The following is a 21999-nucleotide window of genomic DNA, read 5'->3' as shown; positions in this document are numbered from 1 at the left end:
AAGTGGCCCATTAAAATATAACCCAGTTATTATCAATCCAGAAAGCAGGACTGCCTTCTAATCACCTATTCTATGAAAACCTACCATCAATAATGTGTATTGCTGGTTGACAATGCAGTATGTGTAGATTTTCATTGTCCTGTGGATACGCACAAAACATAAAAAGCTTCAGTTTCATGACTACCAACATATAACGGGTAAGGGGAAAGGAAAAACAGTGACAGTTTAGGGCCAGAACTTAACAAAGAGCATATTAGGCATTTTTTCTGTATTTATCTTAAAAGTTTCCTCCCTGAAGTCATGTAGTTTATCAGCCTGATCACTTCAGAGCATACAAATGGGTAACATGGTGACTCAAACAAATATTTAAAAGCTTCTAGCTCCAGTTTCTAGCATTAGTCACAGCAAGGAGATGCAACATCCGCCATGCTTGCGCAGTTCTGGCAGAGCATCCCCTGGAGAACTTCTACAGCTGCTTCACAGCAGAAAATGGCCAGGAGAGGTTGCAACAGGCTGGCTCTTGCATGCCTTAAGAGTCAAGCAGGGAGAAATGCAGACCTTGCCTACCCCTCGTGCATCTAAAGACCTGCCTTCTGCACTTGATGAATAACCTTCACAACATCTGAGCTATGTGATGTCTCCCCACATTCTTGAGGAAAGATTGCTGCACCCCTAGCATACCTTTTGAGAAAAAGAAGTCAGTGGAACGCTGCCCACACCCGGCCATGTGAGTAGGCAGTGCTCAGGGACAGCTGTCGAGGACATTAGGTGGGGAGGGAGGAAGGAAGCCTTCTGTGGGTGTTGAATGCACTTGATGCAGACCAACCAACCTTTTCAGAATTAAATTTACATCCTCTGCTGTCACAGACCCAAATGTCTGTGTGGTTTACTCAAGGCTAGTTACTTTGCTGAAACATAGATGGCACAGGACAATACATGGCTCTTGCAAAGGACCAGGCAAGGACTTATATGGGATTAATCATGCTTTCTCAACAAGGTCAAAAAAACATTATCATCAAATTTCTTTAAAAAAAACCCATGTCTTTTAAACCACAAAAATGATAATGAAACCAATTAAAAAATTACAATTGGATTTCTTAAAACACAGCATTTCTTTATGGTTTTGGGTGAAAAGGGGGCAAACACTCTGCCTTCTTTAAGAATATAAATAATATCTTAGAGAAGGCTTCACCCAGTCTGAGAGGAAATCAAAACTTGACCAAAGCTCTTCGTCAGTCCCATTCCACTAATATGATTATATTTGTTGAAGAGGGCTATATACTTCTTGTACAGTATGTTCTTCCAGTGTTTTGCTTTCACCTACGCATTTTGCCTTCCCAAGCAATAGCTTCAGTCTTGTATTTTTCCACTATAAACTGACATCAGCTCAAAACCTGCCCCTTAAATATTCAAGGGCATGTTGGCACAAAAAAAATATTGCCCTCCTAAGCAGGCTGGGTGTGGTATTTGAATGCTGTACATTCTTTTAGTTAATTGAAAATAATATCTCTCTTTTCAAAGGTTCAGTAAACAAATGGTTTGGCAAAAAGACAATGAGAAATAAGCCAGGAATATGTATGTCAAATAACTTCTAGTTCAAGTATGCCATTAATACATATGTTGATATGCAACAGAATTTCTGATGTTTTAAGCCTTTAAAAGGAAAAGAAAGAAAAATCAGAAAGTAAGGCATTACTAAACCCTAAGCAACTGGCAGTGAGCCAGAGTGAGTATCTGTATGTACAGGTCTACTCATTCAGTGAATCATCACAAAATTGAGACCCAGATCAATACAAAGTAACACAATTCCTTCTCCCCTTGCTTCCTTCTTATTTTCTCTCCAGAAGACCCATCTGTGGCAACCATATTCATTTTCCAGACATGCCTTGCCTACTACTGACACGCAGCTGTTTCACAGAACAGGTCTGGGTAAATTTCTGAGCCTCTATCAGTACTATTATTTCATTTATTTACCCAGGTACACTTACCTGGAAGACAATTTTCTATAACATTTACAGAAATTATATACACATTCACAGTCACTAAATACAGTTTCAGGAATTCTTAAAAAACCACCAAATTAATTACTCAAAATAAATCAGCTGAGCACTAAGAAAAAATGTTTATAAACTGAGACATGCCGAGTTTGAAACAGTCTGTTTCATCCAAACATTGAAAAAGGGATAGACTTATTTTTAGGGCTTTTAGTATTTATTCTTAAGCCTCCTTTTTATGCAAGCAGGCTACCATTATTTTCAACATTATCAACTCTTAAAAATAGTCTCTCAGATACTTTTTCCTTGTCTTTTGTTACATTCATGGATTTGCTCCTTAAAACTTAGGGCAGTCTGCTCTCCACTTGAAAGAGATGAACATTTTCAGAACAATAGAAAAACACACAATAGAGAAGGTTAATTTCAGCTAAGTACATTGGCACAGTTGACCACATTTCACAACAACAAATACAAAAAAAAAGTGTTTGCATACGTCAGTAAGAATGGCCCTGTGCGCTCCAGCTCCCACAAGCCACCCCAACCCTCTCATCTGCTTCCACACAATAGGCAGGGACTGTGGACACAGATTGTTCCCTGTGCTAAAATGTCAGTGCAGCCTGGCTCAAACTTCAAGCTGCAGGCAAGCCTCTCTACCAGGTCAAAGAAAGAATTTTCTTAATAGTTCTACTTTAAATGGTCATGGGGAACGCTTCCCATGGTGCACTGAGTGCTCACTATGTCCTTTCAGCTGGGCAGCACAGCCCACCTCGCAAAACAATGGGTTTGTTAATTCATTTGTTCAACAAGTTCAGGAACTTGGAATAAGTCTGTCTACTCCCAACAACCTATTTCCAAATGTAGTATCAGAAAAATCAAAATAATTTAAATAAACCCCAACAAAACAACACTAGTATCAAAAACACACAGTTCCACTGGCCACAATTCCAGCTAAAGCTACAGCTTTTCAGAAAGGACATGTCATCCCCAGAGCAGAAGCAGCATATATACTGTTCTCTGGAGTTACTAATTCATTTTTCCACATTACCCTTGTATGTCTAACCCACTCCTTCCAGAAGCTGCCATGTTGGTGTGATCAGATTAAATAGGATTTTTATCCACAGTCACGAGGCTCCTCACTGCTCTCTGATCTCAGCACAGAATGTCAGCTGCTTAAATAATGGGCAACTGAAACTGCACACTTATGACCAGACATCCTGTTTGCTGTGAGTTCTATTTTTAATACTTTTCATGATGTTAATAATGGGAAGTCCAGGTTTAACCCGTTTGCTTTTGGTTATAATTAGTTATATGTAGTTAGTTAATCCCAAACCACTTTCCTGAGATCCCAGTGTGTACTGATTCTACTTCTCGCTGTCATTTAGAAGGTGTCCTTTTGCCCCCCAAGCTCCTTGTTCCTGCATTTCAGAAGCTTTTCAGATTGCTCTGAGAAGCAAAGACTTCAAAAGGGTTCCCCTGTTACCTAATCTTAAAAGCAGCCTAGTCAAGGAAAATTGTAACATTTGGTTTCTGTATGGAAGCCAAGACATTAGAAAGAATACGAAACTCAAAACATTTTATGCAGAAATCTCCTAATAGTGGACTAGCCAGAAGGCTGTGAAGGTTGGGAACTGCTGTGAACCCTCAGCACCCACTGGGAGACATATTTAGGACAAAGCATTTCTTAACAAGGACAGTTACTTCTTCCCTGAAACCTGTACAGTATGGACCCTATCTAAACTCAGCTTCATCTCACATACTGGCTTTTCTTAAATTAATTATTTCTTCTGTTTGAGGCAATAACCAGGCACCTCTCTCAGCTGTCTTACTGTTACTTACAATGTGACTGTAAATACTCATCCACTACTTCTTTGTAAATGATCTCTCTTACACACACATCAAGCGCAGCAGCTCCTGCTGAAAGGCAGTCAGCTGTTTCTTGCCCTCCCCGAGGTTACCAACCATCATGTCAGCTAGACCTAGCAATGGTTTAAATTTTAAAAGAGCTTTTTGACTGAACAGTCAAACTGACTGGCTTATACACAAAATACTCAGTCCTTCTATCTTGCTCAGTTCAAATTATCTTCTCTCCCTGCATGGACTATAGATTCATAGAATGAATGCTACACATTAAAAAAAAATAAATACCTAAAACAAAACCCCAAGAGGAAATAGAGGAAAACTTGATCTTTGTCCTTTCCAGTGGGAATACCTTTAAAGCCTGCAAAAAATATAAGGCTGAGAGAATGAGCATCAATTTAGAGCCTCAGATGTTGATACACATCTTCAATTCTATCTTTGGCTTTTGCTGAAACAAAAAAAAAAGATTTTAAGTAATACTAACATTCTTGTTAGCTGTTTTAGGAGCCATTCCTACTAAGAAGAAACACAGAATGGCTTACCTCACCCAAAATGCCCCACAAGCTTCAGATACAGCTAATTTTTAGCTAATCTTCTCTATACTACAATCAAGAAACAAAAGGCTCTATATGGTCACTGTTCTCCCCAGAAACCCAGTCATCAAAACCATCAGCATCCTGTAAAAATATTTAATCTGGGTAAACATTCAAGAGTTGCTCGGTTTTGATTTGGATAAACTCCCCCCCCCCCATCCCTATTCTGGAACAGCCTACTTTGTAACGGAAAGGCCTACTTCAAAAGCACTAGCCCTCACAAGATGACTGCACCTTCCTTTAGAATCTAAAATAACTGGGAGAACTATTGGATGGAGCCAGTATGTCCTGGGTTTTTGGCCACATGTAATCCCCACTTCCAAATTATAATCCTACTTTTACTGCAGATTAAGTGGAGATACTTTCATGAGGTGTGATTCGTGTTTGAGCTAAAATGAAATCACCACATTCTCAATATAACTTTTAGCATTTTCCTCACATTTAAAGATGCCTGAAATATTTAAAAAAAATTCTCACAGGCACATTCCTGGAGAACCCGTTCTCTGCAGTTTATATTATGTGACATTATCTTCCACAAGAACAGATGCACAATGGTACAGAAAGAATTAAAAAAAGGACAAGTGCAGACATTAACCTTTTATCTTCTCCTGTTTTTTCATAGGCAAACCACAACAGAAAAAAGCTAGACAGAGGCTTAAATCAGGTAAAGGATAGGTATTCGTAACAGTAGTGTATCTATAAACATTCTCTATTTAGAAACAGATATTCACCCTTTTTTGCAAAGGGAGGAAAAAGTCTTCCCTACAAAGCAATAAGGAAAACAAGCGCAGGGAACATGGTAAGAAACCAATGTGAAAACGCAGGCAGATGGGATTTCATGTAGGACAGGAAATGAAAACAAAAGGACTGCATTTGCTATGTGGTACTATGGAAAGACTGACTTAACGACTGCATGCTCTAACTTTCATTTCCCTACAGGCACCCAGCACTAACCCTGACTCCAGCAAGGCAATAATCCAGCAGGAACCATGGAAAAATACTCAAGTGTGGGCAGGTGACTGACTGACAATTTTTAACATTGCTTTCTCTAATTGCATATCAATAAACTTGTCAAATAAATGGTTCCTTCCAAAGCATAGCACAATTCTGACCTGAAAAGAAAAAGCTTTTAGGAGAGCTGTGATGGGTCATTTCAAAGTTTCATTTCTACCTGAAGTGGCATGGGACATTTCTTTCGTGATCCTCATTCATAATATAACATGAAATACTGGCAGAAATAGCTGTAGCATCCTACCATAAAAAAATCACAGTGATATAGATACAAAGCAGGCCAAGGAAACAGACAGGAAGACCATTTGGCCATTGCCACATCACAGAAGACATTTTCTAAAGTATTTAAAAAAAGACTAAAAACAAACACAAAAAACCCCAAACATTGTCTGGCTGAAATACATGGCATGATTATATGAAGCTTCAGGTGTTAAGAACAGAGCAAGAGAGAGAGAGGGAAATGCTTTATGGGGGGAAGGAAGATAGAAATCCTGAAGGAAGGGAAGAAAACTTGGGCAAAGACATCTGAGGGGGTTGAGGGGCTTTTTATTTTTAGAATTTAAAATTTCTTTATCTATGTCCCCTCAAGTCCCATAAATAAGAAACTTTTGTATCCTGAATGTATTTTTCCACCCAACAAAGAAAACATACATGAAAACTATTTGCATCCCAGTTGCCTGTTGTCAGTCACATGCTTCATAAAAACTTCAAATAATTCTTCTCTTATGACCATGCCTAATTTAATATTAAAGTCAGAATTTCAGTTCAAACCCTCAAGGGAACTCAGCTGGGTTTACTGCTAAATCTTTGCCAGTGTTTTGGAAAGAGTCTGCGTTGCAAAACTCCCACCCAGTCCAATCTTAACTAAGCCAAGATGGCAAAAAATTCAACAAACTGGAAAAAAGCCACTTGTATTATATGCTAGCCTCCAGAATATGAAGGATATCCTTGTAAGGGCATCTTTAATTGACATTCCCTTCATTTACCTTTACAGTCCCATTCCGACCTCTAACATTAAAAGCAAACATAATTAAGTAGCCAAATTCTCCTTACTTGTAACTTAAAGCAACTTTTTTACTATGCCTAGCTTTGGAGTGTTTTGCAGGCCTAACTCTAGACCTGTGTGTAATATTGCCACAAGAGAACAGAAGCCTCCCCAGTGGAAAATGCAGGTACTGGCCAAGCATGGGGTACACACTTTGACTCTCCTTTGACAATTCCTTTCCTGTGCCTAACAAGACATCCTCAGCCAACATGTGAGTAGCAGTGAGCATTATAATATCTCAAAGATATTGTTTGTGTTGATAACACTTCATGGCTTGGTCACTTCCAATTTTGTGACTTACAAATTCATAAAAACTGTAAATATAATTAGAATCACAATAATGAAAGTGACGGTATACTGATCCAACGTCCCAACTTCTCTCACTTTCCAGCTTTTTCTTCTGTGTAATGAATACTGAACTAGGTGGGGGGCTTGGCGGGGGTGGGGGTGGTGTTATTTTTTTTCAATCTGTAGGTGAGTAATCAAGAGTGCATCTTCTATGGCCATAATCAGGTCTTCATAAACTTTAACAGATATTCACAATGTTATAGCAAAGTAAAACTCAATGGTCTTCAAAAGTAACCCTTTTTCAATTCAGATTTGTTAAATCACAATGAGTTTTTTTACTCTGTCATGAAAAGACATTTTTACAACATTTTAATAATTTGTCTTATTCTGAGGTTTGAGGGTAATAAAAACATTCAAATGAAGATCACTTGGGAAGACATAAATTGAAAAACACTAGCTTCTTATTGATGAAAGGAACACAGTCAAACACTGGGTAGGGTAGTGGTTAGAGAAATGCACTGATGCACACAGTTTCCCTTTAGTTTAAAATAGGGATACAAACTAAAGCAGTAGCAGAAGTGAACTGTATGTGTAAAGGGACCTACAGTTCACTTCTCAGCTGAGTACTTAGGTGGGAAATAAGCAGGATATAAGCTAAGAAGGAAACCAGAATTCCTGACTCCTAATGGCTCAGCCATCTTTCTGTCACAACTAATGTGATGTCATAAAGACAACATAATTATGGAGCAACAAAGTCATCTTTTAGACATGATCATCTCATGAGACTACAATAAGTCAAACCACTTACTGTCATTTACACCCACAATGAGAAGAATCATGGATACATTAGGGAGCACTTTCCTCTACACCCGAACAGTTAAAATCTGACAATCCAATATAAATTGGAGGTTCTTAGTAGTTTCTTTAAAAAATAAAACACAGGCACCAAAATAAAGCAAAAAAATCGCAAGCATATGGCACTACGGAAGAGTAAACAATATTGCTTTCAGGCCTAGCCAAGGGATTACTGTCACATGAGGAAATCAAGGTTGACTTTTAGAAATCTAAAAATAATTTTAAGAATGCTTCCTGTCTCAATGCTCTGGACAAGAGAAAACAAATGAAAAGACTTAGTGTCTACACGCCATCTAGGTCTTTGGTATTACACAACCTCCTTTTTTAAAAACACTTCAAACAAATTCCTATTCCAGATATTCACAGGCTTTAACTGATGAAAAACAAGCACAAGATATGAAATATAATCTGGAATTACAAAACTGATTGTTTTCAGAAAAAGTCCCTGTGTCCCCGACAAACAGTTACAGAATCAGACAGCCCGATCAGATTTAATTATTTTAATTAAATATAACCTGCTAGGTAGTTACTGGCATGCCACTTTATACCAGAAGGCTGGATCACTACAGAGGACACTCACACAAAATACTTCACTCTACCTTTGTCTTACAGAGTTGCAAAGCAACACACATCATTAGGATAAGCATACCTCTACAGCAAAGAATTATGTATGCAACTGTTCTTTATCATAGGTTCCAGCTCTGCTCTACTTCCAATTAATAAGACAGGAGCAAACTTGTCCATCATACCTCTTTCTGTGTGGTGAAGACACCACACAAGCACATTTCTGTCTCTAAGTATCGTACCTCCAACACCCTATCATACCATGCCTGAAAATTTTACAATCAAAACTACTTGCACTGAAAAAAACATGATTTAGCAAGCTTTTACTAATTCCTCTAATCTCCCTTTGTGCTGAAAGTTACAAGACTGCATACGCTCATCTAGATGGTCAAAAGCAAACAGGTAAATATCTGTCCATTAAATTATTATCCTTTAAAATACACTCAAATCAACACTTACATTTGATATTTATAATCAAAAACCACTAACCATAGCCTTAATTATTAGAAAGCATGTTCTACTGCAATATTGTCATGATTTAAGCCCAGCCGGCAACTCAGCCACTCAGCCCACTCTCTCACTCCCCCCCTTTCCTCACCCCCTGCCTCCTCCAGGGGGATGGGGAGGAGAATCGAAAGAATGTAACTCCCACGGGTTGAGATAAGAACAGTCCAGTAACTAAGGTATAACACAAATCACTACTGCTGCCACCAATAATAATAACGATAAGAGAAATAACAAGGGAAGAGAATACAATCGCTCACCGAGCGCTACACCTCACCACTCACAGACCGATACCGATACCTCACCCCCCCCCCCCCAGCAGCGATCCCGCCCTTCCGGGGACTCTCAGTTCTACATCCTGGGCATGACGTGCTGTGGTATGGAATACCTCTTTGGCTAGTTTGGGTCAGGTGTCCTGTCCCTGATTCCTCCCGGCTTCTCCTCCTCCCTGGCAGATCATGAGACTCACAAAGTCCTTGGTCAGGGTAAACATTCTGACCAGCAACTGAAAACATCGGCTTTATCAGTATTATTCCCAGGCCGAAAGTCAAAACCACAGCACTGCACCAGCTACTAAGAAGGAGAAAAAACGACTGCTGCTGCTGAACCAGGACACAGAGCTGTTCCCAGGCTGAAAGTCAAAACCACAGCACTGCACCAGCTACTAAGAAGGAGAAAAAATGACTGCTACTGCTGAACCCAGGACAAATATAAATATCGATAAAATGAAATCATCCCATGCTTAACTTCATCTTTCCAGTCACACTGCTATACGAACTAGGCCGCTCACAGTATTCCCGTGGAGATGAAATCACAGCACCAGCTTCTGTTCCCATCTCTGCTACAGGTTAAAATATCACCAGCCTATTCTTACTTTGGTACATAGACCACTAATTGCTTAATGGACAATTGTCTGGCTGAATTCTTCAGTGTTTATAAGAGAGAGTGCTCAGGTGAAGGTTTGTGTTAGGAGACCAAAACTGAAGACCTCAATCCATTTCCTTGCTTTGCCCAACTTTCTTGGGTGTTTTTGGACAAGCTACCTAGCACTTCCATGCCTTGATTTACAAACATTCTCATTGCAATTCTGAAGAGCAGAATTTAAAAAGAGATGTTACATGCTATTTGGGCAGCTCACGCAATGGTAATGAGGTCCCGACATACACCACCTCTCCCAGTTAAAACACTCCAGGCAACGAGGAGAAGTAAAACCTCCTCTTCAATAAGAAAATTGGTCCCTTGGGAAGATCTTGAGGATGAATGACTAAGGCCTGACTCAGCTACGCCTTTAAATACATGAGTGGCTTCAATGAATTCGTCAGAAGTACAGCCAAAACACAGGGAAATCTCTCAAATTTAAACAAAAGCAAGACATCACAGTCATGCAGAACTGGCACTGAACTGTTAATATTTTCTTTGAAATAAACAGGATCTTGAGCCTGGAAACATCTAATATTCTCTAGCTTTATCTCATATCCTTCTGCAACACGGATGAGAGAACTTAAGCAAGGCAGTCATCAGCCTTCCAAACTAAGTCCTAGGCCCTTTTTTTCAGGTATTTGTGTTAGGAGTAAAGAAGGAAACCCACACTAAGGCAGTTTGTAACCACAGTTGTAAGAACACCCTATGTGGGTGTTCACCACATCTGGAGCATGCAACCTGGAGTACATAGGAGACAGTTCACAAAACCAAAACATTAAATTTTGTAAGGAGCAAAAGTAATGAAATCTAGTTTCTTACAACTTGCGTCTCATAGGCTCAAAGTGTCAACAAAAGTGTTTCCTGTGGTTGGTAGTCATAACATCTTCCCCCTCATGTGTCTGTTAGGGTTCCCAGAAATGATAGAGTACTTCTGCCTTGCCTTTATGTGGGCTTTTGTCACAGGCAATTCTTACACGAACATAGCAACATTAGACCACTAACAAGTTTCAGTGAAAATGCCCAATGGATACCTCAATTAAAGGCAGAATAGGGATAATTACACATACAGAACAACATAATTGCCTAAGCTTCTTTTCCATGAGCATTTTTTCTGGATAAAAATAAAAGCTTCTCTTGAAAATGCCTGTTAAAAACACAGCTATAGCACAGAGAATAACAGATTTCTTGTACCGTACTGGCAATCATTTATGAAACAAAATTATGGCAATTTGAAGTATCATTACCCTGTGCTTCAAGAATGCTGTTCAGATATGGAGATGGCCTGGGTCAACCTCGATGTAGGACAACAACCTGGCTTAACAGTACAAAGAGAAAATGAAAATATTTTCTGTTCAATCACACACTGCAGTGCAACTGCAGTTCCAATAAACTAACAGATATTAGACTTGAGATATATGTCTTATGAGATTAAAAATACTTTTTGTATTTATATATCATATGTCAATATACATTTATATAGCATAAACATCCATGCTAATGTAGAGATACTGTAGTCTAATTTCAAATGCTGGTATGGGTTTCACAAAACCTTTAAGCGAATCATCCGGTGAAAGGAACTAGACAATCGTGAATAGTCACTCAATCTGTCCACACAAGAAAAGTGACACAAGAAAATAGATATGGCACTGACCAAAAGAGTATAGTACAATTTACACACCTTTAAGAATTCAATCACATCTGTTTAATTAAAGCAACAAAGCATGTATTTGCTTTTAACACTGAGCCACCTTCCTGCTCAAAGCTTCTTGGGTGGCCGGAAAGAGAGAATGACAATATTGTAAATTGTACCCATGATTACTTTTAGTACTATTACCATCAAAAAGTAGATTAATGACTACCAAAACCTTTTTAACTGGTTTTATAAAAGGCCTGGAGTTTGCCTTATGTGCTGATATATTTCTTCCAATAACTATGTCCACACTTACAGACTGCTATATATGTGCTTTTACTATACAGTATGTGAACATAATCTAAACTGAAAAAGACATGAGGACAATAGTTAAGACTCATTATCCTGCTGCTGAAAATGCGTAAGAAATGTAAGACTGAAATAAAACACACATAAAACTGAAATACAGCACACATTTGAGCCAGCAGACCGTTAAACCTCGTCTGGAGTCATTACAGTCAATCACATCAGGAAGAACTTGGGGATACTTAAATCAAATGGATTATTCACCTGCCATGAACAAGAGTATATTCTCAACTAATAAAAAGTCCATAGGAAATTCCGTAGAAGAAAACTTACAGAGTGTTTGAATGCAGTGTTCCACTTTTTTCCAAATGTACTAAGTTGCTCCAGTTGGAAAAGCCCTGAAAGGGCCAGCCTTCTTTCTGCTCCCAAAACTCACTATATCACCCCTCAGAATCCACTGTATAAACACTAGTGCAGGCAGACATTTGAGAAAGACAAAAAATGATCAAATACTTTTTGGTTTTCTGATATTTTGTGAAGAACAAAACTGCTCTAATTTTCCATTTCCTGTTTTAGTAAAGAAAAAAGGTATTTGTAAACTAAGGTACAGAAGAGCACATTTCAACCACCAAAAATCTGATTTTAAAATTAGAAACAACAGCAGACTGAAAAGTTAGTGGCATTAGTTGATCTCAATAATAAAATTCATCTTGTTAGTATCATATGATATCATGCACAAACACTGCTCAGTTAAAATGCCTCCAGTGACACAGATTGCCAAACAGTGCCCCATCACAGTCATGTAACTAATTCTTCCTACAAATAACAGGAACAAAACTCTCTACTAAAACTGCCTTTTTCTTTCCTGCACAAACCCTATATTTTACATTAAAGTTACCTTAATCTTTCACTGCAGAGGATGGCTGCTGTCTTGGAGCTATACTTAACAGTGATGTAATTATCTGTAAACTTCATTTCAACACATGGCCATGTGGCCTGAGTTCTCCTAATTTAGAAGTGGTCATCTCAGACACTGGAAGGGAATGCATGCTGATAAGTTGCTTCACTGAAATGTGGCCTAATACATAAATACAATCAGAACTATTATAATTGTTTTGATATATACATATTGTATATTTAATACATACATAAACATAAAAATGTGGCCTGAATGTGGCCTAATAGGTACATTCACCCTCTGACAACATGAACATAATACCCATCTGAGACACTCGATGTGAAATATGCCACGCAACAGCACTTTCTTCGTAAGACAGATGGGTGCTACTAAAAAGTAAACTGGGATCCTGACACAACACTACTGCAAATAGGATAGCGCTTGTACTGTAGTCAGAACTGGACTAATTTTTTTAAAAACTATTGTGGCTCAATCAAAAATTCCACTCAAATTTCTAAGGTTTTGTCTTTAGTTCACATAGTTTTCTTGTTCTATTAAATGTTTCTTAAGTGAACTCTGAAGCAGCACTATCCTAAAAAATACTACTTTTTTGAAGCTGTACAACTATAGTTTCCGAACAATCCATAATTACAGGTATTTTTACAGGGATGGAAAACTAAATGCTGAGAACGTTTCATTTCAATGGCCTGAAATTTTATTCATATGTATTCACGGCAAAAGTTTTTTCAAATGGCAGGCTTTATTTCTCAGATAGCTTAACAACATCTACTGAAATTCAGCTCTTGTGCATGACGTGGGTGTAAAATTTTCCATTCAAATCCCTGTTTGCCACAAGAATTAAATGTTATTTGTAATCAGTGAAGGCCATCTAATACATTTACAGGGTTCCTAGAAGTTCTTTGAGATTAACAGAATTTGGAAAGGCCAGGTACAGCAAATGACTCCAGTGAACACTCTCTGACGAACACTTGAGAACTTACTGCCGTATTTCTTCTAGCTATTAAGCACTTTGTAGTGCACAAGCTCAAAAGATGTTTTTCAGATTTGATCCTTACTTTGATTCTCTGATTGGTGGAATCAAGTAAAAACATTCATTTTAAGAAACAAAAAATGCTTGGTAATTAAGGTCTTAAATTAATTTTATGTAATATTCCTTTACATAAATTAGCAGAAGCATATAATCCTGAATGAATTCCTTAGTTAAATAAAAGCTCTCTTTTACCATGTTATATTTTCTTCCCCCTACCTGTGTTTTGCTAAGACTTCAAAATATTTTCTACTTGAAGTATAACACAATTAATTTTAATGAATTACAAGATTTGGTTTTCGTGTTTCAGTTACACTGGTGAATTTGTTGTTAAAGGACAAAGCATTTAGCATTAGTCATACAAATCACAATTGGTTTTGCTTTGGTTGTCTGGGTTTTTTTATTGGAAACTTAACAGCTATTTCAAAGTAATTTTTTCTTAGGTTATTAACAGAGCTTAAATATTGACAACTGTAAATCTCTTGAGTGAGAAGAACAATCAATAGGAAAAAAAAATCAAAGACAATTACATTTTTAGTAAACTAGCGGACAAATTTTAAACATGTGAGAACAGCATTTCTGAGAAAACAGCAGAAATTATTCTGGAAAAGTTAAATTACTCCTCAAAGTTTCAGTATAGACACAAACTAAAACTCAAAGAGACAAATGTAATTTTGATAATCTGCACAAATCATCTTCCTTATCTGGTATATAAACATATATGTTTCAGTGCCCTCCCTAACTGCTGTGTACCCTTGGTATCTCATCGTATGACACTTTCTACCATAGGCATACTTTCAAAGCAGCTTTTGTATTTTAATACTGAACTTCATATAAAATTGAGCTAGTCTCTCAATAAAAAGGTGGTTTCCTCTCAGATCCCACACTGGATACAGATCATCTGCTACAATTCCTTTGGACTGATTGAAAGATTATTTTCTTCTGCCTAACACCAAGCACTGGCATACATAATGGAATTCTTTTTTTCCAAGCAGGCAGGGTCCAGTATCGCAACAAAAATAATAGTAACACTTAGCATTTCTATCACACTTTTCATAAATAACACAACACTAATTTTGACTAAAACTAAATGTGCTGACCAGCAAAATGACAAGATGAAGAAACAGAGTAAGATTAAATGAGTGAAGAGAATGCATGAGAATACGAGGGATGACAAAAGCAGAAATGCAACAGGTGATTGCGTTTAGGCTTACGTATGTGTACGCACACATCGTAAGAATATCTGCAGAGAACCATGAACAGAAATCAAGGTGGGCAAAAGGTAACTTAGAAAAAGCAACTGAAAGTAAACAGAAAGTAATGAACAGTACTGAATGTGACTGAAGGAGACAAAAGAGAACAGAGAAAGGAACAAGGGTGAAAAAGAAGGAGAGGAAAGATTGTAATAAAAGCTACTAAGAAAAAATAAAATACTTCAGAAACAGAGCAGTAAAAAGGTTGAAAGGGGGAAAAAATAAAAAAAAAATGAGAGAGAAGAGAAGCAAAAGAACAAGAGCCTTTAGTTACGTGACTAGAAAGTCTTTCTCACCCATGGAATCTGTTCACACTGCTGCAATCCACTGTGTGTGGATCCACCCAGGACAGCAGCACCACAACTTTCTACATGAGCTTCCCCACTGGTTTATATGCCCCTTGAGTGCAGTTAACACTAGCAGTTACACAGTTCTTATCCAGCACATGCTATCTTCAAATGTTCTTTAAATACACATACATGTATGTAAAGTCAGCTCCTACACACTTAACTGTTTAGAAGGCAACTTTTTTCAGTAAGTAATTTCCCTGTAATTGTCAGCAAACTTTCCTCCAGTATTCCGTTTCACTTATTCCATAGAGTCATCTGTCCTAGATCTTATACTTGGATGCAGAAGCAGCTGCTTTGATTTGGCGGTGTCTCAGTATAGCAAAGCCATCCATCTTATATTAGAAAAAGGAATTCTTACCACGAACAAAAAAAAGTGAGAGAGGGAAATCGGATAGCACAGGCACATGAAAGTTTAGAAGCTACATTTAATAAGTTAATGCTTATTTTGAAAGGATAAGCAGGATCAATGTGAATTTCAGTTTTCCACATGTAGCAAAATACATCAGTATCCTTATTTCAATCACACTTGTGATGTGAGCTGGTACCAGCTCTGACTTCTCTGTTTACTTCTTGCTCTGCTTCTCACCTCCCTCTACTCACTCCATGGTTTTTTTCCTACCTCTGCTAATTTTTTCAAGGGCGCCTTAGTTTTCATTACGTGTGTTTTTCTTTCTTGTCTTGCTTATCCCCAAAGGTACTTCCACTGCTTTATGATGTCATTTCTGCTACAAGCCAATGCAGACACGACTAAAAATCAAGAATTCTAGCGGAACAGAGGTTAGCACCATCCACACTGACTGGTACCACGCTGGAAACCTACTTGTAATCAGCTCCAAAAGAAACAATACAGTAAAGATCTGCCAGCACCAGGGAGTTCCCTTGTCTTTTTTCTCTTCTCTTGTCCCTAACTGTATTGGAGAAGTCACCGTTGCAAAGACCACACCTCTATGGCAGATGACGAATCCCACCCTTGGTGCCTCATCAGTGGTTTCACTACAAAACATGTCATTACGCCTTTTCCATGGGGTTAAGTACCCTGCCAATGCAGTGCTGTGAATCTGCACTCAATCTTCAAGAATTATTAATACTTACAGATAGTAGAAGACTGTATTCTTGTCTTCAATTTTAATTCACGTTTCTGCTCACAGACCTTACTCAAGAATTACTGTTTAAAAAAACCACGACTATACCTTAGGTTTACCCATTAGGTTTCACATTTCTAACAGTAAAGTAGAACAACTGCCCCCCCCCCCCCGCAGAAATGGAATTTTATTGGTACAAAGGGTTTGCACTAAGGAAGCCTTCTCCGATACAAAGGGATGAGAACAGGCATAACAGCATAAGGTACCTTTAAGACTACTGTTCAGATGTAGCAGGGAACCTACTTTGCACTATTTAAAAATTACATAAAAATGCGTGCAGACTGTAGCTTGTAGTAGGGCTGTATGTACTCTGAATTCATTTTGCTCTCAACCTCATACAGTGATACTTTTTTTAACTTTAAAATTCTTCATCTTAAAATGATTGTAAACACAAATGCTATATATACATACAAACAAACATTCACATACCAAAATACAAACAGAAACGGAATTACTTAGTGCAATAGTTTATGCTGTGTCTGTTTAGATCATGTAATTAGCACAGCACCACAGAACATCTTTCCTAAACAAGGTATTTCAGTTACAAAGTAAAAGTAGTAGTCAATTACAGGATGCTATTTGGTGGGTTTTTAACTGATCATGGAGCTCATAAATCCCCGCACAACAATGCACTTCACAGACATTTGTCATATACTGCAATGCCCATACTAAGGCAACACATCCAGGAGTTGGCAGCCATGCTATCAGCAAGAATTTGGCTACAGAAACAGCAATGATTCATCATGCATTCTAGAAGCACTGTCGAAACAGCAAAACAACACACTGCCATTTTAATCCTTTAAAGGTAACGAGTTTAAAAAAATAATTCTAAATCTGTTTGTCAAAGAAAACAGCTATTCAGAAAAGTGTCAGCTACTCACCTCTCTACACTGTGATTTAAATGGTCAACAGTACAGAACAAATGTATCACAACAGCTAAATAAAAAAATCTTTGGTTTAAAGATAGTTCAATTTAGGCTGTATTCAGTTTAAAAAATCTTCTGTAGTAATTATAAAATAACCATCTAGGTACATTTTCATTAATTGAAATCTACATTGCAAATAGATTATTTCCAAACTCACCCTCTGAATTATTTGACAACAGCACAGTCAGAGCTATTTGTTTCAATGTACAGATCACATCTATTACTGACCCAATATCCACACTGTCAGCTACCAGTAGTAGCAAATAGTAGTAGGTCCTGTCAAAAGCTCTCAAGTTCTACTGATTTCTCTGATGAAAGCACTCTTCTCTTTCCCCCTCAGAATGTTACAGTTAAAAACATTAACATCCAGTTAAAAACTGGAACATTCTGAGGAAGTTGTCTTCTAAATTACATACACCTGAAAAGATGATTGTTTCCATTGTAATTACATAGTGACACTGAAACCTTTATCAGTAACGCCTTTTCGCTATCACCTTGCTGAAGACACTAAAAAACACCTCTATAAAAGTTTAAGAAGATGTCATCGGAAAGCATTTTGGATCTGGCACTCTTCATCCCATTATACAAACGCACATCAGGAACCCTTACCTTTTGGAAAACAACTTCACTCAGCCTTCTTTTCTTTTTGCCACTTTTTCTCATCACCTGGTTTGTCCGAATCCATTTTGTGACCTGGATTAAAACCATAGTGCTTTTTTAGCAGGAAGATGTGACCCAAAGTGCAGCTATTCAACATTAGTAACAAGCTATAAACAGACTCAGGGCAATGTTTTTCCATTGCTTTCACTACAAAGAGGAACAGCACTTCTCCCCATCTAGAATGACATCGTCTTAGGTGATCTGGTTAGTTACTTGTGCATGGTCGAAGTGTGAGGTGGTGTTCAACTTAGAGCTTTCAGTTTAAAAGTTTTGCTCACATGTTTTATGACAGACCGGATTGCCAAACGGAAACCCGGACAGAAAGTTACCACTGCAGTGCACAAAAATCCTGGAGAAAATCTCTGCGCTTTATCCCTTACACCTTCTATTTCAAGTAAGAGGTTTATTTCCAGCCACCCAGTCCAAAGTTGTTCCAAACTACCAATGCCAAATTTAGACGATGGGGTTGTTATATTTAATAAAGAAGTAATACTTCAGTCTCTTCCCCCATACAAATGTGTTTATTCCCATATGAAAGCAACTATGTTTTAAAGCATGGCGGGGGTGGCGAGGGGCGTCCGGTGAAAAACTTGGGAAGCAGACTGGCAAAGGAACGAAGCGGGAGCAACGTAAGAGTTGCGGAAGATTTTCTCCTCACCTCGCCGCTCACTTGCTGGACGAGCCGACTCTTCTTCCACGTTTCACCCTCCTCCAGCAAAGGCTACAAGGGGGAGAAAGTGCACGCTAAGGCGGGCTTGCAAGGGGAGTATCTCCGCTTACGCTCCGCTCCCCAGGGCCGCGGGGCGAACGGTACAGGACGAGACGGGACGCGCTGCAGCTATCCCCGCCCGTCCAACACCGACCCCCTGCCAGGACCCAGCGTCACAGACCCGGGAGCGGGAGCCGGAGCCGCGCCCGTCCCGCCCCGTCCCGCCGTTGCCGTCCTCAATGGCAGCACACCGCAGGCTTCGGTCGGAAATGAAACACCTCCGCGGGGTCTCCCGCCCCCGAGCTCCGGGCCTCATGTCTATGCGGAGAGGAGGAGCGCTTGACAAGCGTAAGGACCAGCGGCTCTGGGGCGGCCCCGCCGGGGCTTGCCGCGCCTCCCCCGGCCCAGCCCAAAATACCTCCAGTGGTGCCTCGCCGGCGGCAGGCGGGGCCCGGAGAGCCGGGCCCCCGGCGATGCGAATACAGAGCCCAACCGAGCTGCGCGGAGCAGGCGGCGGTGGTGCGTACAGCCTGGCCGACGGGGCGGCCCTTCCTAACGTCCGCGTGAACGCTCGTTGCGGTCTAGCTTTCAGAGAGACGCTCTCTCGTTAAGTCTCTCATTATGACAAACGCTTCCCTGTTAACCTTCCTATAACGGCCCGCTATCCCAGGTATTCACAGAGGAACGAGCTAATGGGGCTGGCTCAAGAGAGGAAGTACCACCACCATTAAGTGCTTCAGATTACCCCCAGTATTTTTTTGATACCTGAGGAATCCAGCTATTAAATTACCTTGGAGGGCTGAAATGTGCCTTAAAAGCAAGAACCAAACCAGCTCATTAATCATGTGACAGCACAGCAAGCCCCTGGTTGCGGGTCCAGTTAAATGCTTTGTTCAACAAGAGACTGCAAGCAGGTGATTGCATTTGGGCATGTGATTTCAACAGATGTTTCTGTGTTCTTTGAAGATGATATACAAGCTCTGCCATGATGGAAGACACCGAAGTAATGTCAGCTATGCAAAATTTGAACACTATAAATTCCTAATTTAGGATTTTACTTAGTGATCTGTGTTTAGCATTAAAAAGGACAGACAATAAAGGACAGACTGCATCACACTCGATATAGTTAAAATTATGATAGAAAAGTATTTTTAGTATTTAAAAAATAATATACTCTGTGCTATATATGACAATTTCCTGACAGCGTCAAAAGAAAATCTACGCTCTTGTAAAAGAATAGGGCTCATTAAAGCACCTATTTGAGCAGATCCTCCTATATATAGAATTAGATGGATTTTGCAAACAGATTTAAGTAAATAAAGATAGGTCCAATTAGTGTGTGCTGTATCTTGGCAGTATCCCTTTATCACTGAAAAAAAAAAAAACCCACACCAAAAAAACCCTCTCTCCTACCCTTTTTGTTTTACTGCCACAACATGCTTTTTTCAAGATCAAAAGCTTCAGATCAAAGCCAAGATCAAACTCAATGCTTTAAATAGAAACAACTTCACTATGAAGCATTACACAAAAAAGAACTTTTTAATAGAGGTGTCACAGTAGAAAATCGTACTATAGATTTTTATTTCACACTCACCACAGGCCTACTTGAACTTGCATATTTTTATTTTGTAAAACTACAGCAGATTTCTACTAAATGGTAATTCTGGAAGCTCCTATAAATTGGCTCTTGAACTCTGCACATTTGAATGGAGAAAGAAGAACAGAGCATAGTTCAAAGAGACAAACAAGGATATGAACAAAAAATGATGTTAATAGGAAATACAAACTAATGTAACTACCTAAACAATATTTCTTTGGGTCAGCCAACAGATTAGATTGTGCATTCCCACAGATAAAGTTATGCAAAACACTGGGAAATAGAGACAGTGTAACAGATTTATACTATAAATCCTTTGAAGGATTACACTTCCTGTCCTCTCAAATGTTTGGAGAAAACTAGGGGGAAAAAGTTACATGAGATACTGATTTTCAGACCTGCAGACCGTGAGGCTGATTTGGGATGAAAATCCTTGTACACACACACATATGCTGTGTTAAAACTCAGAGGTAGCTCCTGTTTTCCTGTTAGTAACTGCACAGCAGTGAAGGAAACCCAATCGGAATTGTTACTTACTTTTTATTCTGGTAATAGACCTTGTGGAGCCAACACCTTGGGTGATGGCATATGCAAGTTAAAGGGAGAATGGCTGCATGATCCTCCATCAGCTGTTCTGTTTGCTGTCCACATGACACTTTCTGTCATACTTGAACCCCCTCACAACAGAAACTAAGAGATTAGTTGTTCCATCTTCCATGTCCTTCTTTACTTGGAAAGCCTTTCTTTCAGGGACTGCTAATGGAGCTCTCCTATCTAATGCTTAGGTTGGGAACAAGCATTTATACATGTCAGCTTATGCTAGGATACTTCATTCTTGGAGCAGCAAGATTAAATATAACTGAATTTTGAAATAGGGAGAGGAGGTAACACTTCCTACCAATTGGGTGAAGGCAGGCCCATAAATAACTTAGGTAAATAATTCAGACAATGATTTACATCAGCTATTTTTCAAGCCAGATCCCAAGGATACAATGAACTTTGAGGATTGTATATAGCCTAGAAAACAATAGGACATTTGAGTAACAGCCAACTCTTTCATTTTAAATTGAAATAGAAACTGGTTTTAAATTGTTCAGGCTGTGATGGCTGCTAATGATAACTCAATGAAAAATCATGATTATGCACTTTTCCTTTGCGTAAGTTGTCTATAATTTCAGTGGATCTGTGCTACTCTAACGCTAAAACATTAGATATTGGTGAACTTCTTAGTAGCCTGTTGTATCTAAGGTGAACACTGAGTAAGTGCTTACCAACATTTTTTGGATACTGGAAGGTAAAAAGAAAAGAATGAAAATGGAGGAATAAAAATATTTACTGTAAATAAATTTTAAAAGAGCTTTTGCAAATCAGAGGATATTGATAACTAATGCAGTCATTTTCCAATCTCTCCTTTCTAGAGATCGTATTTTCCTCTCAATTACTGAATTTTACCCCACATACACACACCTGCATTTATGTATTCAGAACTATGTGGACACCAGCAAGCACACAGGAAAGTCTGAAGATTTTACTATCACATCATGTTTTCTCCCAGAGGATGTAACTAACTTCACCAATCTACAAATTGCAATTTTGTACCTTTATACAACCTCCCTTGTAACATAAAACAAAAAATGGACTCCCCCCCCGATTTGTTTACAGTAATAGAATGATATTGCCTACATTTTAAGGCTGATGCCATCACATCTGTGATACCAGTAAAAGATAATTTAATGGAACTATGATAAAATTCAAGATAGGTAGGTGTTTTCCTACCATTTGAGGAGATTTATAGGAAAAAACCCCACTAGTTTAAGTTCGAAAATTAACTTACTTGGAAACTGAGAG

The 21999-nt window shown here is 38.7% G+C and overlaps 1 protein-coding gene across 2 annotated transcripts in view; it reads right to left on the bottom strand.

Moving 5' to 3' along the window:
• AOPEP (aminopeptidase O (putative)) overlaps positions 1–21999 on the bottom strand; it is a gene marked incomplete at its 5' end in the record, with an annotated part of 182995 nt that overhangs the window by 61367 nt on the left and 99629 nt on the right. For both annotated transcript variants that reach the window (XM_080636534.1, XM_080636535.1), the window contains 2 exons: positions 17795–17878; positions 18504–18566. In XM_080636534.1, the coding sequence (XP_080492660.1) occupies positions 17795–17878; positions 18504–18566 (147 nt within the window). The remainder of the gene's footprint in view (positions 1–17794; positions 17879–18503; positions 18567–21999) is intronic.

Source organism: Psittacula echo (genome assembly GCF_963264785.1).
Source record: "Psittacula echo genome assembly, chromosome: Z".
In the NCBI taxonomy this organism is placed as follows: domain Eukaryota; kingdom Metazoa; phylum Chordata; class Aves; order Psittaciformes; family Psittacidae; genus Psittacula; species Psittacula echo.
The sequence above is the reverse complement of the archived record's forward strand: the minus strand, read 5'-3'. Positions and strand labels throughout refer to the sequence as shown.